The sequence below is a fragment of the Salmo salar genome, chromosome ssa26 (assembly GCF_905237065.1).
Source record: "Salmo salar chromosome ssa26, Ssal_v3.1, whole genome shotgun sequence".
In the NCBI taxonomy this organism is placed as follows: domain Eukaryota; kingdom Metazoa; phylum Chordata; class Actinopteri; order Salmoniformes; family Salmonidae; genus Salmo; species Salmo salar.
Window position 1 is genome coordinate 40,269,599 of NC_059467.1, and position 17,613 is coordinate 40,287,211.

The 17,613-nt window shown below is 43.2% G+C and overlaps 2 protein-coding genes and 1 non-coding gene across 7 annotated transcripts in view; all 3 read right to left on the reverse strand.

The window, feature by feature from the left end:
• Positions 1 to 566: 566 nt before the first annotated feature.
• Positions 567 to 5,047, reverse strand: LOC106562787 (40S ribosomal protein S17). The gene is made up of 5 exons (XM_045708013.1): positions 4,768 to 5,047; positions 3,826 to 3,977; positions 1,955 to 2,060; positions 1,366 to 1,431; positions 567 to 687 (listed from the first exon to the last, which is right to left on the reverse strand). Exons 1-5 carry the CDS (start codon positions 4,768 to 4,770, stop codon positions 610 to 612), a joined length of 405 nt encoding a protein of 134 aa, XP_045563969.1. The 5' UTR covers positions 4,771 to 5,047; the 3' UTR covers positions 567 to 609.
• Positions 1,523 to 1,650, reverse strand: LOC123730869 (small nucleolar RNA SNORA71). Its single transcript, XR_006762320.1, has one exon. It is a non-coding gene; the product is annotated as a small nucleolar RNA SNORA71 (small nucleolar RNA).
• A 673-nt stretch (positions 5,048 to 5,720) lies between the features above and the next one.
• Positions 5,721 to 17,613, reverse strand: part of LOC106562785 (casein kinase I) — a 50,374-nt gene continuing 38,481 nt past the window's right edge. For 2 of the 5 annotated variants that reach the window (XM_045709023.1, XM_045709027.1), the window contains 4 exons: positions 17,488 to 17,595; positions 15,639 to 15,745; positions 13,755 to 13,778; positions 5,721 to 9,895 (listed from right to left, as the gene is read on the reverse strand). In XM_045709023.1, coding sequence (XP_045564979.1) covers positions 9,841 to 9,895; positions 13,755 to 13,778; positions 15,639 to 15,745; positions 17,488 to 17,595 — 294 coding nt within the window. In that variant the 3' untranslated portion in view covers positions 5,721 to 9,840. The remainder of the gene's footprint in view (positions 9,896 to 13,754; positions 13,779 to 15,638; positions 15,746 to 17,487; positions 17,596 to 17,613) is intronic. The other 3 variants (XM_045709025.1, XM_045709024.1, XM_045709026.1) reach the window with 3 other exon arrangements.

Sequence of the window (17,613 nt, forward strand, 5' to 3'; positions counted from 1 at the left end):
GTCAGAAGTGGAAGTGCTTTAGAGCTGTCAAATCCACAAGCGGCTCCTGGCATTACACCTAAAGCGAACATTGCTATTGGCCTGTACGGAGTCGAATTAACAGAAATCCCACGCAGCTCGATAATCTATACCTCGATTATTCAGGATGCTATAAATCCAAATTTTTCAAAGTGAGCGTATTTATTTCTATATATCCTACTCTTTCTCGTTCTGAACTTAACGAAAGTGGGGCGAAGCGTGACGATTGTAAGAGCTGCTGCTCAAAGATTTGACGGCTCCAACACACTTCTTCCTCCCAACCACTTTATTTTTATTATATTTGAGTCATTTAACAGACACTTATTCTGACCGACTTACAGTAGTGAGTGCATAATGATTTGTTTTCCTTTTTCATACTAGTCCTGCGTGGGAATCAAACCCACAATCCTGGCATGACAAGCACCATGCTCTACCACTGAGCCACAAGGGAGGTCTGCTACTGCTGGTTAACATTTGATCTGATTGAATCCCAGCCTTAGTTTAAGATATTGTGTGATTGTGACCTTGCAAAAGAGACCGCTACTGTGTTTCCTTTCCACTTGTCTTTATTGACAGAGATATGAACCGTATCTAGACTCCCCTGGGTGTTTTGAAGTTCATTCCAACGGTAGGCTGGGTGACCTGCAGGTTCGACAGGTTGCCGAAGTCCTAAAAGAGGAAAGATTTCAGATTTAGTCAAACAATTCCTCACCTAGCTCTAATGAGCATTACATTCTGAGGGCCATCATAGGAAGGTAACACTGACTGTGCGCAGCAAAGACGGGAAAGCTACCAATTACTAGGCAGCAGAAGAAGTTGAGCTACAGTAATACAGGGCAATATATGATAAACTATAAGACACTATCAGAGAAACAGTGATTAACTAAAGTAGTTCACTACATCAAAACTAGTGTGAAAAATGATCATATCTAAATCTGATAGATGCATTTCTATTGGCCACAGACGATCTTGTGAAATCTCGCTTGTAGTGGTGTTAACACAGCAGGAAAAGTACAGAGCTACAACCAAAAATTCGGACAAAGTAGTCTTTAGGTCGGAAGCGACTTATTAACGTTCCAATACTGCACTAATCACTATGACCAGTCCAGTGTGTGTGTTTACATTCTGCTCTGTTAAGTTATGACCAGTGTGTGAGTTTACATTCTGCTCTGTTAAGTTATGTCCAGTGTGTGAGTTTACATTCTGCTCTGTTAAGTTATGTCCAGTTTGAGATAGGCTACATGGTTGCTGGATGAGGTCAGAGTACTCAATCCACAAGCACGTCGTAACAAGAAAACATCACGTTTAGACTAAGACTGTAGGTAGGCAGTGAGATCTTGAACATACCAACAGCTTCAGCATCTCCTTGGTGTCGGGATCCACCTCGATGATCTCCTGGTCAAGAGCAGACACCTACAGGCACAAACAAAGACCATCAGCTTTACAGTGGATCTCATAGAAACCTATCAGGAGCCAGTGTTCTCAAGATAGACCCGAGCATGAGTGTCTGAAAGATACAGGGTTTGAGAGGGATAGACGGCCCAACAAACACAGGGAAAATCTGTCAGTTCCATTTTCCTGCATTATCAATGACCTGGCAACAACCATGCCACAGCCACTTTCGATACAGGTAGGCACCAAATTACAACCTTATAGATATCATCACAATCACTTATCAGTCAAGTTATCTGAAGCAAGATGAAGGACCAAACTGCAAGGTAAACCTGAGCCATATATTCAGAGAGTTGGGCCAACTGTTCTTAATTGTAGACATTCAGTTAGATAGTATTGTTTAAACATCCCTCATGTAATATTATTAAAGCGGAGGCTAACGTGGAAACCATAGAATGTTGTAGTGTCATGTAAATGCATCGTAACGCAGGAACCTCAATGTCCCAACTCTCTAAATGCACGGCCACCGAGGAACCCCACTGACCTCTGGGACATAGTTGTCCCTCCTCTCCCTCTCCTCCTCCTGCAGCTTGATGGAGATGCCTCTGACGGGGCCCCTCTGGATACGCTTCATCAGATGGGTCACATACCTAGGGAGGGGACACGCATGGGAGAATACAGACAAAAGGGGTGTTTTACACAGACGATACAGTGAGAGTTGGGCTCATATGACTCTTCATGCTTAGGAATACTTGGGAAAAGATTTCCTAAATAAAAAAATCACTGAGCTGATTTCCTGGTGATTTTACAGCCTGTTATGTCCAACAATGACAGAGATAAGCACTTGAGGGTGTACTGTACACAGATGGGTACTTAGAACAGTATAGAGTAGACGGAGGTCAGTAAACTAGCGCATGGATTTAGGGTATCTTTTTATTTGACCTTTATTTAACAATACAAGTCAGTTAAGAACACATTTTTATTTACAATGACGGTCTACCAAAAGACAAAAAAGGGATGGGGGCTAGGATAAAAATAAATGTAATAAAAATATAGGACAATACACACATCACGACAAGAGAAACAACACACTACATAAAGAGATCTAAGACAACAACACAGCTTACCTCCTGGACTTGAAAACAATACATCTGACTCTAATAATCCCTTAATCATAGTTTGACGAGTGACATAACTAAGACCGAGTCCGTAAAACAACCTGAACATGTTTCATGATGTTTGATTAGACAGGGAGGCCTTGCAGTGGTTTACTGACATTGTATCAATCAGCTTTGAAAATGATCTGATGTGAAAAAGACCAATTAGTTGCAAAAAGATCAGAATTGGGTTGCCCAAGTGGGCACCAACAGACACTACAATTTGAGCGTCTTTTTCCAATCCCTTTTATTGGTAAGTGGCAAAGATCACTGACTATGGTCAACAACCACTAGGTCTACACCTACAGCACAGGGACAGTTCTCAAGCAGATGACAACCTCTCATCCCAGAAGCAGGCTGGGTCAATTTGAGAGAACAAACAAAACAATGCCACAAACACTCAGATAATCAGAATAAGACTTCAATCAGAAAGGCTTTTACCTACTTGTATATTTGCAACAAGAAAAAAGCCAATTTCTGCATGATGGCTCAGGAAGCAAATAACCTACATTGGGATCAGACAATTATTAAATGTGCAACAAGCCCAATATTGAAACACCACTTGTCTACAGTAAGGTCAAATATCTCCGACTTTGACATGGAGACTAGAGGTCAACTGTCATTGAGAATGAACTGAGCACAAGTGTTCAACTATTGAGCCAATACTAGTCCTTTAAATAATAGGGCTATACTTATAACATCTTAAACCACTGAACATCCGATGTGTTGTGTTCCTGTATGTTTGTGCACATCTATTACAAAGAGTTCTTCAAAGCAGTTCACAAGAAGTATATTATGTTTAAGATATCCATGCAGAAACTGAATCCACAACCTTGACATTGCCAGCGTCACGCTCCAGCTCCAACCAACTGAACCAAGAATAGCAGCTTACCCTTTCTTTACATTATTCTGTCTGTAAGACAAAGCAAAAAAAGCCCCTGATTTAACAGACAGGAATGTTGGACGTGGAGCTAAGAAGCCTGCCGTGGTTCAGCAACACAAGCTCCTTGAAGCGACAAAATAGTAAGCCTTCATTTGGTCAGACTTGCACCCTTCCAAAAGTACTGAGACTAGCCGTATTGTACTGGCCTGGTTATGGATATGCCACAGACGCTGGAACCGTGCTGGAAACTACAATGTGTTAAGAAAATATCTGAGCAAGCACAGTACGATTTGGGTCAGCACGATCATGTGACAGAGGTATTGGGTGGTCTGAGGCCTGAAAGTGACCCAAGCTTGTATTGGAGCATTCACTCACCCAGAGATCTTGTTGCGCAGCTTCTTGCTGGGGATGATGGCTATCTCCTCACACACCCTCTTGTTGACGTGGAAGTCACTGCCCAGCCGGGTGTAGTACTTCTCAATGATGACCCTGGCGGCCTTTTTTACCGTCTTGGTCCTGACTCGTCCCTGTTAGGAAGACCATCAGCTTGTTAACGGCAGAATCACACCAGTTTCTTGAGACAATACCTCTAAATTGCCAACATTCTCTCACATATCTGTAACTACTACACAACATCACTGCAATTATTTCAACCTCTGACAACTGGTAGCTTAATGCAAACTACCCCCGTAAAGCACAACTACAGGAACAGTATTCAACAGAATATGCATAGCTAGTTAGCTAGATGCATAGTGCCAACTGTTTCTTCTTGACAGCAGATAGCTAGAACTCCTTGAGTGACAAGTAACTGAATTTGACATCAACCAACATTAATTCCTGGCTGGCTAGCAGACCACCACAAGACTATTGACATAAAATAACTTTAGTTAACTACACTGGTCTGTATGGCAAGATAGCTAACTAAGCAGCTAGTTAGCCAATAACATTTCTAGCTAAACAACCTTAGCTATATCCAGCCAACTCATTCTTACCAGACGCGAGGAACAGATGAACTACGTACTACACGACCCGTAAACACAACTAGCCAGCTAGTTGATATAGTGGTCCGCTCGCTAGACCAGTGACTAGATTGAAAGATCTTGTGCTAGCTACCGGCAAGCTAGCTTGCCTACATTCACAACATAGCTAGGGAAACGACACAAACTGGTAAATAAAATGCAACAAATCACAAATAAATAACTGAGAAAATGTGTTGTATTTTAATTAATATTTGATATGCTTGTAGACGTGTCTGGAACTGATAAGAGACAAAGATTGAAACAGATTGTGATGTATTCAATTTTGTTAAATACCCACCATGTTGACTTGGGCTGACGGAAAAGAACTGGGGAAGATGTGACCGGAAGTTAATCTGCGAAGCAGGAAGAAAATGCTGCAGACATTTGTTTTTGTAGCTTCGCAACACTGCCCCTACTGGTTGTCTACCTTTGACACACTAAAAACAAATGTACTGATCCAGTCCACTTCGTTGTACAATAGGCTCCCGAGTGGCGCAGTGGTCTAAGGCACGGCATCTCAGTGCTAGAGGTGTTACAAGACCCTGTTTCGATCCCGGGCTGTATCACAACCGGCCAGTCCCATAGGGCGGCGCCCGGGTTAGGGGAGGGTTTGGCAGCGGTAGGACGTCATTGTAAAATAAAAATTTGTTCTTAACCGACTTGCCTAGTTAAATCAAATTTATTTTAATGTAATTTAAGATTCACTGAGTGTAACAATGTATTCTTATTGGTGTGGAAGAAGTAGGCTATACATTATGTTCAACGTTTTGTCAACACTTAATAATTACGTGAATCACATAAGGTTGTTTTCTCACGTTTAGGCCTACATAGCAGGAACTGTTGCAAAAATGTATTGTATTAAATTATACAGCTTAGTAGTAATGTATGATCAAGGGTACGGCCCACAAAACCTTGAAAACTGAAGCAGTGCAGCTGCAACCGAGCAAGGAAAAGTCACAGGGAGATTAAATTGTGAGTCCCCTCACCTCGCCTCCTCAAACCCCATTGGAGAACGTCAGAGGGGATGAACCTCTGGCTCTCTCTCATCCAATGGGCTTTAGAGGAGACGAGGATGTAAGGAGTAGCAATTGAGATTTTCCCAAAGGTTGAAGTGACCTGAGAAGATGCTGTGACCATAAGAATATCATTTTCTATGGGTGACATGCTGTCTCAGCAATTCTTAGGTGGCTCATTAGAATGTAATGTGACACTGTACTAGAATAAAAACAGACCCATACTGACAAGAAAAGGTTAAGAGAGATTTTTTTATTTTTACCAAAAAAAAAAAAAAAAAAGGGCTGAAACTTGAGTTTCCCTTTAAAGCGTGGAGGGTCTCACATGAATCCCTAGGAAAATAGGCCTTTCAGATAAAAAGTCTGGTCATTTATATTTCTGTACTTAAAATAAAATTATAATAAAAAGAAAGAAATCAAAAGATGGGTCCTTCATTCATGAAGCCCTTAACTAGGTTAAACCATTCAAATAGATTTGAAGTAACATTCATATTTCAACACAATATTCATAATACATTTGTAGGATTCATTTCTTAAATCATAGCTTTGAAAATAATTGCCAGAGCAAGAGAAGGGGGATAAACTTGTGGTACTGTACAATTCTACTTTCCACAGTTTGAAAGAAAAAAAAACATCTTTATATTCTTTAACAGAATCCAACTGACAAACACAAAAAATATATAATGAACTCTGTAAAACTTAAAAGAATTAAAACATTGCAGTCATGTGTCACACCCAACTTCTCTCCCAGACATATTACACAACCAACCCAAGACAACTCTACAGTACAACGACAGGAAGAAAGTGCCAGAGAACCCCCCCCCTCCCCCCAAAAAAGACTCCATCTCTTTCCATTCATTCTCCTCTACGCTGCTATAAGGATTTACATGCCATTTGGACATGCAGGAAATAAAATGGTGAATAACACAAGACACAAGTCAATTGAAAGCAATGAGGTCTGACTGACAGGCAAGATGTAGTACTGTATAAGCAATGACACCTAAAATTGGAATGTGCTCTGGGGGTAGGACTTATCAAGCCAATGGGAGGACTTTGTAGAGCTCTATTATGACCAGAGAATAACTTTGTACGGGTGGCTTAGCTTCATACATCCACCTCAGGAAGCCTTGCCATTAAAACAGGCAGACATCTGCTCCAGATAAGCCATGCAAATACACACCTACAGCAAATATTCCTCATTCTAGACAGGCTGTGGAAAGGCTTGAGGAAACTAGAATGCACATATCAATTTGTAGTATTCATGTTTATCAGCTGTAAAGCCAAAATTGCAGGAAGGAAATGAATTTCAACAGTGATACAACACCTGCATTAAGACCACTGTTAACAGTAGGATACAGATACATCAAAGTATACAAGTGACATTCCACTCCAAAATAAAGTGGTCCACTGAAATGGAAATGTATGGTTGAGGAGTGAAAGTTAATTAAAACAATAATTAATTGACAAGTGGTTCAATAATTATGGTATTACTCTCAGCCACATTAAGAACACAATATAGACTTTAAATCGCTAGTTCCAAACCTCAATGTTCTCTTTCAACATTACAGGTGGGTGAAACAAATATAAAAAAAGGGCAGTGGGATACGAGGTGGAATTCCATCAGAGTTCTAGTTGACATTTTCCTGGCACAGGTGACGGATAGTAGTAGTCCATAGGATGGCATTAGGAACAGAAGGAACCATTCAAGGCCATTCTCTGGATGTCTGTCTCACTAGATTCAACAATACCTTACACTTTCAAAGTGAACTGGTATGTCACAGTGTAACTGTAATGGCTAGTCTAATGTGGGTCAATTAAAAGTAGTGCTTCTCAAAACATCCTCATGAGACAGCCAGATGATGCACATTATTGTTCCAGCCCTGCACTAACACACAATGACTCCAATATTCAAGGAGTTAGTGATTGGCTGAATGAGGTGTTAGCGCTGGGCTACAACACCCCACCCCAAGAACAGACTGAGCAACACTGGATTGAAGTCCTGACAGAAAAGCCTTCATACACCCAGCAGGTGGAGCCATTCTGCTGACATGCTTGACATGAACCCCGACCCTGTTGTGCAGCAGCGACTGATGTCCCTGAACGACAGAATGCCAATCCAACCCTAGGCTAAATCACTCACCCAGAGACATCCAACAGAGGCAAGCTAGACAGTAATGCCAAACCCCTCCCTCAAAACACCCATTCAAGAGGCACTATGAGGAATACCCGTCATTCAAAAACACCTTTTCCTCATCAGTTATTCCCTCACATCTCAGAGGAATACCGTACTGACCTATAAAATGTAAAAGACAACAGAAGACCAATAGATGTATCATATTTGAGTACTCTCAACACAATAACTTAGACCCCAGAGGAACTAGTTCAAGTCACAATGGTGGGAAAAAAGAAAACATAAAAATATACAATATCATTATGCACATACAAGCATGCCTGCTCATAGAGGTCTGTTGAGCCGGTTGGCATCCCCTCAGGCATTGTGCCTCCATATGGGACGACCAACCTGGGTCATGTTCAGCAGGGAGAAAAAAAGTTTCCAAAGCGGAGAGGTACTACCTGACCTTGTACAATAACACAGCTTATTGATTAAAGTTGCAAAATGTTTGGCAACAGTGTGCCCTACTGAACACAACCATGGTCACCAGGACATCAGTATCCAACACCCCACCAGGAGGCGACATCACATCATACATTAATGTCTAGGTTGTGTATGTCTGTGTGGGTTTACATACATCATGGCACAGGGGTTAAACAAGGAGGGGGGGTTAAAGCCAGAATTGGTTAAGTGTATTGTTAGAACAGACCTAGCACACAAGGCCGCTACAATTAAGTATATGGTGCACATCCATCAATACAGTACGGGGAAAGCAAGGTCTTATGTCAATAACAGTGGGTCAACAAATGTAGTGCAGTCAAAAGTCTAGCTTTTTGTCCCCCTCTGTCCATTTCTCATACTTCATGGCTATTTGAAAGACAAAAATACATTTGCTCACATTTGAAATTCACATTAGCTATATATTTAACAAAAAAATTAAAAAAAAATATCGACATAATTACATAAAACCCAAAAGTCACTCCTATGGAATTAATGCTGTGAAGAGGATAGGCATGGTGACATTGTCAACAGTTTGTTGGTTCAAGGCAATACTCCATGACATTTGCAAGGAAAAACAAAAAGTGATATTGAAAAAAACACCATAGACAGATTTTCACCAGGTACTTCTTAATATCCTTTTGAGGCAATCCCATGTTTTCCATTTGGGACTTGGCATTTGGGATCAAATCATCATTAATGGTCTCACAGATGATGCTTTGCAGCACAGGGCAAATACACCGGAAACAGAGGGGCAGAAAATGTGAAAGAGCATTCCCTCAACGACACAGAACATGAGATCATTCTAAGAGACCAGGGGCTTACACAGTGTATTGCAACGTTATGAACATTGCAGATAGAGACTGAACGCACAAAGCTGACATGGCACTGAATTTTACATGACAGTTCACTGACAAACATCCAAATTAACCCTAAAAGTGTTGCCCCTAGTCAACATTATTTCTGAACCACCTATTCTATAGATACTGTACCACCAGTGGGGAACTGAACTCCACATTGGGTGGCATGTTATGTCATTACAATAAGCAGGGACCATAGATATCCTCTCAGTATGGAGAGCCTGGCCTCCTGCGTCACCCTCTCCTGGCTCTGTGGGGTGCTGGTTTGGTTAAGGCATTGGACAGTAGCAGTAAAGACGACAGTCAAGCCACCACCTCCCTCTCTTCTCTCCTTAGCGTGCAGTGTGAAGGAAAGCCCATTTGGTTGCTACCATGTGGACATTGTTATGCTGAAGTCCAAAGCGTTTATAGAAGTGTACCAGTTCCAACTGATATTGGTCCATTATTTACATGTAGTCAGTCAGTAGCCAACAAGCTTTCCTCTCCCAGGACTTGTCCCATCTACTAAATTCTCCCATAGACATTTAACTTCCCGCCCATACATTCAGTGTGTGTTTATGAAAGAGCAGGAGGCTGACAGTCTGTTGTGTTTCCATTGTCCAGCCCATCAATCAAGCTTAAACTAATTGCAAAAGCCAAGATCCCAATCCCGGCAACAACGGGGCCTGCCAAATATTCCCAAGCATCGTGGAGGAAAAACGAATCAATTCAAAAAGGAATTCCCATCGACAGACAGCCACACTTGATTGGGTGTGTCTGTGTGTGCGCTCACATCGCCTCATCACTCTCCCGTGGTCTTCTTCGTTGGTCTGAATGGGACTTCATTGATTTTCTCGATTAAGAACCTTATCGAGCAAGACTTGTGAGCGATCTAGGCGTGCTGCTGATCATTTGTGTCGCGGGGTGTTCTTCTTCCGTTTTCTTTTGAAGAAGCAACAGCACCTTTAGATGGGGAGAGAGACTGGTTAGAGGCAAGCCAACACCGGATACTATGACTGGGTCATGTCCATTAGGCACCAAACGGAAGAAAACAGACTAAAGCAGTGATGGGTCTAACCTAAACTTGTCCAAAACGTTGTTTTAAAACGTGCCCTAATGAACACCATCCTGGTAAAGTGAGAAGTCATTTCATTTCAACAGCTAGAGGACAAGAGGAGAAATGTGTTACACGATAGCTGTGTTTACACAGGCAGCACAATTCTGATCTTTTGCCCAATTACTGGCAAAATATCAGAATTGGGCTACCTGTGTAAAGGCAGCCAATGACAATCAGTGTACACAGATTATACTGGCCTCAAGGGTTAGCAACAATAGCCAGGTCCCATGCCTGTATGTGCCGTCTTCTGACTAGCCTTGCCATGCCTGAATGGAACACTGGAAATGGCATCGCTAGACAGAGGAACTGACCTGAAGCCAGGTTACAAGAACATAGATGAGTGGATGGATGCCATGAGATGTTAATTTGTTAGATCCATTCCTACTAACCAACATCAGAACATCCTCTAGGAGTAGAATCAACATGAAGAGACTGACTCAGAGCATTAGAAGAAATAAGAACTACGGTGATGGTAGAAGAAAAACACAAATTATGCCAAGATCTCTGACAGAGTGGAGTCAAAACAGTTCTAAGAAGAACCTACAGAGGGCGTCTGAGGTAAAATGACAAGTGTGTTTAGTACAGTGGTGTGATTAACAACAATGGTGGAGACACAGAGCACAAGACAGAGTGAGCCTAATGAGATGATTATTACAGCATGCAGTGAGTGGCCATAGGTCAGCCACAGCTCTACAAACAACACAGTGACTGGCTACAAAGAAAAAACATGAATGTCTTTTTAAAAGGCACAGCGTTGAGATGAACCCTAAGGAAGTAATTTGCTATTCTCAGGTGCCCTGTCAGTAGGTTTTAGTAGATATTAAAAGGTGCCCTGCTAGCTAGTAGTTTTAGTAAATATTAAAAAAAGGTGCCCTGCTAGCTAGTAGTTTTAGTAAATATTAAAAAAAGGTGCCCTGCTAGCTAGTAGGTTTTAGTAAATATTTAAAAAAAGGTGCCCTGCTAGCTAGTAGGTTTTAGTAAATATATGTAAAAAAAAAAGTGAACTGCTAGCTAGTAGGTTTTAGTCGATATTAAAAAAGGTGAACTGCTAGCTAGTAGGTTTTAGTCGATAAAAAAGGTACCCTGCTAGCTAGTAGGTTTTAGTAAATATTAAAAGATGCCCTGCTAGCTAGTAGTTTTTAGTAAATATTAAAAAAGATGCCCTGCTAGCTAGTAGGTTTTAGTAAATATTTAAAAAAAAAAAGGTGCCCTGCTAGCTAGTAGGTTTTAGTAAATATTAAAAAAGATCCCCTGCTAGCTAGTAGGTTTTAGTAAATATTTAAGGTGCCCTTCTAGCTAGTAGGATTTAGTAAAAAAAAAAAAAAAAACATTAAAAAGATGCCCTGCTAGCTAGTAGGTTTTAGTAAATATTTAAAGGTGCCCTGCTAGCTAGTAGGTTTTAGTAAATATACTGCTCAAAAAAATAAAATACAAAAATAAAATATATAAATAAAAAGTGAACTGCTAGCTAGTAGGTTTTAGTAAATATTAAAAAAAAGGTGCCCTGCTAGCTAGTAGGTTTTAGTAAATATTAAAAAAGATGCCCTGCTAGCTAGTAGGTTTTAGTAAATATTTAAAGGTGCCCTGCTAGCTTGTAGGTTTTAGTAAATATTAAAAAAGATGCCCTGCTAGCTAGTAGGTTTTAGTAAATATACTGCTCAAAAAAATAAAGGGAACACTTAAACAACACATCCTAGATCTGAATGAAAGAAATCTTAAATAATTTTTTCTTTACATAGTTGAATGTGCTGACAACAAAAATCACACAAAAATAATCAATGGAAATCCAATTTATCAACCCATGGAGGTCTGGATTTGGAGTCACACTCAAAATTAAAGTGGAAAACCACACTACATGCTGATCCAACTTTGATGTAATGTCCTTAAAACAAGTCAAAATGAGGCTCAGTAGTGTGTGTGGCCTCCACGTGCCTGTATGACCTCCCTACAATGCCTGGGCATGCTCCTGATGAGGTGGCGGATGGTCTCCTGAGGGATCTCCTCCTAGACCTGGACTAAAGCATCCGCCAACTCCTGGACAGTCTGTGGTGCAACGTGGCGTTGGTGGATGGAGCGAGACATGATGTCCCAGATGTGCTCAATTGGATTCAGGTCTGGGGAACGGGTCGGCCAGTCCATAGCATCAATGCCTTCCTCTTGCAGGAACTGCTGACACACTCCAGCCACATGAGGTCTAGCATTGTCTTGCATTAGGAGGAACCCAGGGCCAACCGCACCAGCATATGGTCTCACAAGGGGTCTGAGGATCTCATCTCGGTACCTAATGGCAGTCAGGCTACCTCTGGCGAGCACATGGAGGGCTGTGCGGCCCCCCAAAGAAATGCCACCCCACACTATGACTGACCCACCGCCAAACCGGTCATGCTGGAGGATGTTGCAGGCAGCAGAACGTTCTCCACGGCGTCTCCAGACTCTGTCACGTGCTCAGTGTGAACCTGCTTTCATCTGTGAAGAGCATAGGGCGCCAGTGGCGAATTTGCCAATCTTGGTGTTCTCTGGAAAATGCCAAACGTCCTGCACGGTGTTGGGCTGTAAGCACAACCCCCACCTGTGGACGTCGGGCCCTCATACCACCCTCATGGAGTCTGTTTCTGACCGTTTGAGCAGACACATGCACATTTGTGGCCTGCTGGAGGTCATTTTGCAGGGCTCTGGCAGTGCTTCTCCTGCTCCTCCTTGCACAAAGGCGGAGGTAGCGGTCCTGCTGCTGGGTTGTTGCCCTCCTACGGCCTCCTCCACGTCTCCTGATGTACTGGCCTGTCTCCTGGTAGCGCCTCCATGCTCTGGACACTACGCTGACAGACACAGCAAACCTTCTTGCCACAGCTCGCATTGATGTACCATCCTGGATGAGCTGCACTACCTGAGCCACTTGTGTGGGTTGTAGACTCCGTCTCATGCTACCACTAGAGTGAAAACACCGCCAGCATTCAAAAGTGACCAAAACATCAGCCAGGAAGCATTGGAACTGAGAAGTGGTCTGTGGTCCCCACCTGCAGAACCACTCCTTTATTGGGGGTGTCTTGCTAATTGCCTATAACTTCCACCTGTTGTCTATTCCATTTGCACAACAGCATGTGAAATTTATTGTCAATCAGTGTTGCTTCCTAAGTGGACAGTTTGATTTCACAGAAGTGTGATTGACTTGGAGTTACATTGTGTTGTTTAAGTGTTCCCTTTATTTTTTTGAGCAGTGTATTTAAGGTGCCCTGCTAGCTTGTAGGTTTTAGTAAATATTTTTTGTTAAAAAGGTGCCCTGCTAGCTAGTAGGTTTTAGTCAATATTTAAGGCTGCCTCCATAACAGAAAACAAGGAATTGACAGCATTTCCAAATATATATATATATATATACTTTTTTAAAGAAAGTACTCAATAGCCTATATTAAAGTCAATGTATGAAAACCAGTTTTATTTAAAGAATGATATCATTAGATATTACCTAACTCATACAGCTGATCTGTAGCATCAGTATCAGTGAGAAGATAGATTGCCTGAAAAGGATTTTATAACCCACTGGCCTATATCAGTAGTGGAAATATGGACCATTCTTTTTAATCAGTTTTTCACAGTATAAGAGCAGGGTCCCTTCACAGTGTGTACTCGTCAACTACACTAGCAGCCTAGGCTGGTCCACTCCCTGTCCTGTCCCATGGGTATGGTATGGACTAGGAGAGAGGGACTCACCACAGGTTGAGCATTTTCACGCAGCTACAGAGAAGAAAGAGTGTAGAGAGAAAAGACAGATTAATACAGCATTCGATGGGACAGAACATGCCACACAGACTACATACACAAGTGGACACAGAGGGCAGGGTTCAAAAGGTTGAAGACTCAATGGCTCAGACTCTTAGGTTCTAGAACTAACTACACCTGTTTAGTTCTAAGGACACTATTCAACTGATGTATAACCTCACTCTACTTCAACATACTGTATCACGGACGCTCATTACCACAAGCAAGACTTCTAAAATCCTTTTGGAATGGATGCAGAAAGGATTACCAGAGAGCGAGGGAGGGAGAGAAACAACAGAAAAATAGATCTTTACACCTCATTGCTATGGAAACCCTGTTGTCACATTAATTGAACTGTCTTCTGGGGCCCTGGCTTTCAACGCAGTGGGATCATATCAAAGAGGAAGTCTATTGATGACAGGAAAATCAAAGGGCCAGCGGAAAACAGATCAAAAGGGTATTAGAATGAACAAGTGGGAGACAAACCAATCACCTCACAATTTCAAACATATTTTATGAAGCCCTTTATGTCAGCAATGCCAAAGAGCAAGCAATGCAGACGCACGGTGGCTAGGAAAAACTCCCTAGAAAGGCAGGAACCTAGGAAGAAACCTAGAGAGGAACCAGGCTGGGGGACAACAGACACTGGTGGATTATATCGAAGGACAAAACACTCAATGTTGGCATTCACTATGCTGAGTATGTTACAGGGATTTCATTCACCAAAAAATGTCAGTAGGTCCATCTAATTTTGGGTAATCCTAGAGATGATATTACATGATATGCACCGAGTTTTGATACGCTCATTGCATTCTAGGAGTTTTCACTTGTTCTTCTCTTGCTGCACTGAGCCTATGAGAAGTGAGAGGACATCTGATGGGGGGGGGATAAAGGAGCAGTCCCAACCTTACCAAGACAAAGGATTGTAATAGGGACACGCAGGACACAGGCTTAGAAAGTACACAACCAAGAAGCAACACACACAGAGGGGACAGTGTAGGGAGAGAGGTGAAGCAGAGGGAGTTGGAGAGAGAGAGGTGAGGAGAGGTGAAGCAGAGGGAGTTGGAGAGGTGAAGCAGAGGGAGTTGGAGAGGTAAAGCAGAGGGAGTTGGAGAGGTAAAGCAGAGGGAGTTGGAGAGGTAAAGCAGAGGGAGTTGGAGAGGTAAAGCAGAGGGAGTTGGAGAGGTAAAGCAGAGGGAGTTGGAGAGGTAAAGCAGAGGGAGTTGGAGAGGTAAAGCAGAGGGAGTTGGAGAGTAAGCAGAGGTGAGTGGAGAGGTAAAGCAGAGGGAGTTGGAGAGAGAGAGTGAGAGGTAAAGCAGAGGGAGTTGGAGAGAGAGAGGTGAGGAGAGGTGAAGCAGAGGGAGTTGGAGAGAGAGAGGTGAGGTAAAGCAGAGGGGTTGGAGAGAGGGTGGGGGAGTGTTGGAGAGAGAGGTGAGTAACAGAGAGGTAAAGCAGAGGGAGTTGGAGAGGAAGCAGAGGGAGTTGGAGAGGAGAGAGTAAAGCAGAGGGAGTTGGAGAGGTAAAGCAGAGGGAGTTGGAGAGAGAGAGGTGAGGAGAGGTGAAGCAGAGGGAGTTGGAGAGAGAGAGGTGAGGTAAAGCAGAGGGAGTTGGAGAGGTAAAGCAGAGGGAGTTGGAGAGAGAGAGGTGAGGAGAGGTAAAGCAGAGGGAGTTGGAGAGAGAGAGAGGTGAGGAGAGGTGAAGCAGAGGGAGTTGGAGAGAGAGAGGTGAGGAGAGGTGAAGCAGAGGGAGTTGGAGAGAGAAAGATGAGGAGGAGGTAAAGCAGGGGGAGTAGATTTGGAGAGAGATGGAAAGGGGGGGGGTTGAGCTGATACATACTTGGCCTCATCCACCACCTCTACCTCAGCCTGGACTGTGATTGGTGCGTTGGAGTGGGTTGCCAGAGGGTCATCGGCATTCAGCTCCCCATTGGTTGAACTGACCACCTGTGGCACACGGAGAGAGGGTTGATTCAGGTGGAGTCAATGACCGTTCCCACAACTTCACCGCTCAAAAACAGTGCCAGTCCATGACGCTCGCACGAACACAACCACACACACACACACACGATGTATACTGCAAGTAATACCATCTATTGTGTTCTGTATCAAAATCGTATTTATTGAAATCTTATCAAGCTTTGTCAAGCAGTTTTAGCTTTTCACATTTTAAAGAAATTAATGTACTTTTCAATCTTAAATTAACCTTTCCGAATATTTATCAAGAGGTGTGAGTAAAATGTGCGGCATAAACGTATTAGACCATCCATTAAATCACACTATACTGAAGCCCTAAAATGCAGGGGCATTATTTGATGATGAATTACCCTATTTAGGATTTATTTAATCAAAAACATGCATTGCTAAACCAAGTCAACTCAACCTGCATTCTTATCACTGCACCAAACACAACAAGGATCAACCTGGTTGTATAATGTCAGTTTGTCATGGTTATTAGGTTATTTAGTCATTTCATCTGAGCTCCTCGAGTGTGGCTCTCCTTATCTTTTTCAAGTGTTCTACTCCGCCAGCCAGCACCTCACCTAAACAGGTGTTCTACTCCGCCAGCCAGCACCTCACCTAAACAGGTGTTCTACTCCACCAGCCAGCGCCTCACCTAATAAACAGGTGTTCTACTCCGCTAGCCAGCACCTCACCTAATAAACAGGTGTTCTACTCCGCTAGCCAGCACCTCACCTAATAAACAGGTGTTCTACTCCGCTAGCCAGCACCTCACCTAATAAACAGGTGTTCTACTCTGCTAGCCAGCACCTCACCTAATAAACAGGTGTTCTACTCCACCAGCCAGCGCCTCACCTAATAAACAGGTGTTCTACTCCGCTAGCCAGCACCTCACCTAATAAACAGGTGTTCTACTCCGCCAGCCAGCACCTCACCTAATAAACAGGGTGTTCTACTCCGTAGCCAGCACCTCCACCTAATAAACAGGTGTTCTACTCTGCTAGCCAGCACACTCACCTAATAAACAGGTGTTTTTCTCCACCAGCCAGCGCCTCACCTAATGAACGTGTTTTCAATCTGAGCCTCGAGGTGGCCTCCCTTATAACAGGTGTTCTACTCTGCCAGCCAGCACCTCACCTAAACAGGTGTTCTACTCCGCCAGCCAGCACCTCACCTAAACAGGTGTTCTACACCAGCCAGCCCTCACCTAATAAACAGGTGTTCTACTCCGCTAGCCAGCACCTCACCTAATAAACAGGTGTTCTACTCCGCTAGCCAGCACCTCACCTAATAAACAGGTGTTCTACTCCGCTAGCCAGCACCTCACCTAATAAACAGGTGTTCTACTCTGCTAGCCAGCACCTCACCTAATAAACAGGTGTTCTACTCCACCAGCCAGCGCCTCACCTAATGAACAGGTGTTTGTTTCTTTCGCCTCCAGATTAGTTTGTCATAACCAGTCGTGACCGGTTTCGAAGCTTGTCTTTCCAAAAACACAGGGAAAGAAGACCAAGGGCCATCAGCTTTAGGACAAAAGATGTGTGAGCACACACACACACCAAATCTCTAGCTCTCGCACACACACCTCCAGACTCAAGTATGCCACTGATGTGTAACATATGCCATGGACATACTTGTGGTGGACCCCGGCACACCATGTGAGGAAACAGGGGGCGGAGGGGGAAGTGGACAACGGACTGATGGGTCAACGTGGAGTTGTAGTGTACCTGCACTGAGCCCCCGTGCCTGTCCGATGCCAGGTGGGAGGCCATGTAGGAGGAGTTTGTCCGACTGGGCTGCACTTCCCATGCTCCCCTCCGGTCAGAAGCTGCCGTCTGCTCAGGGAGTTGTGG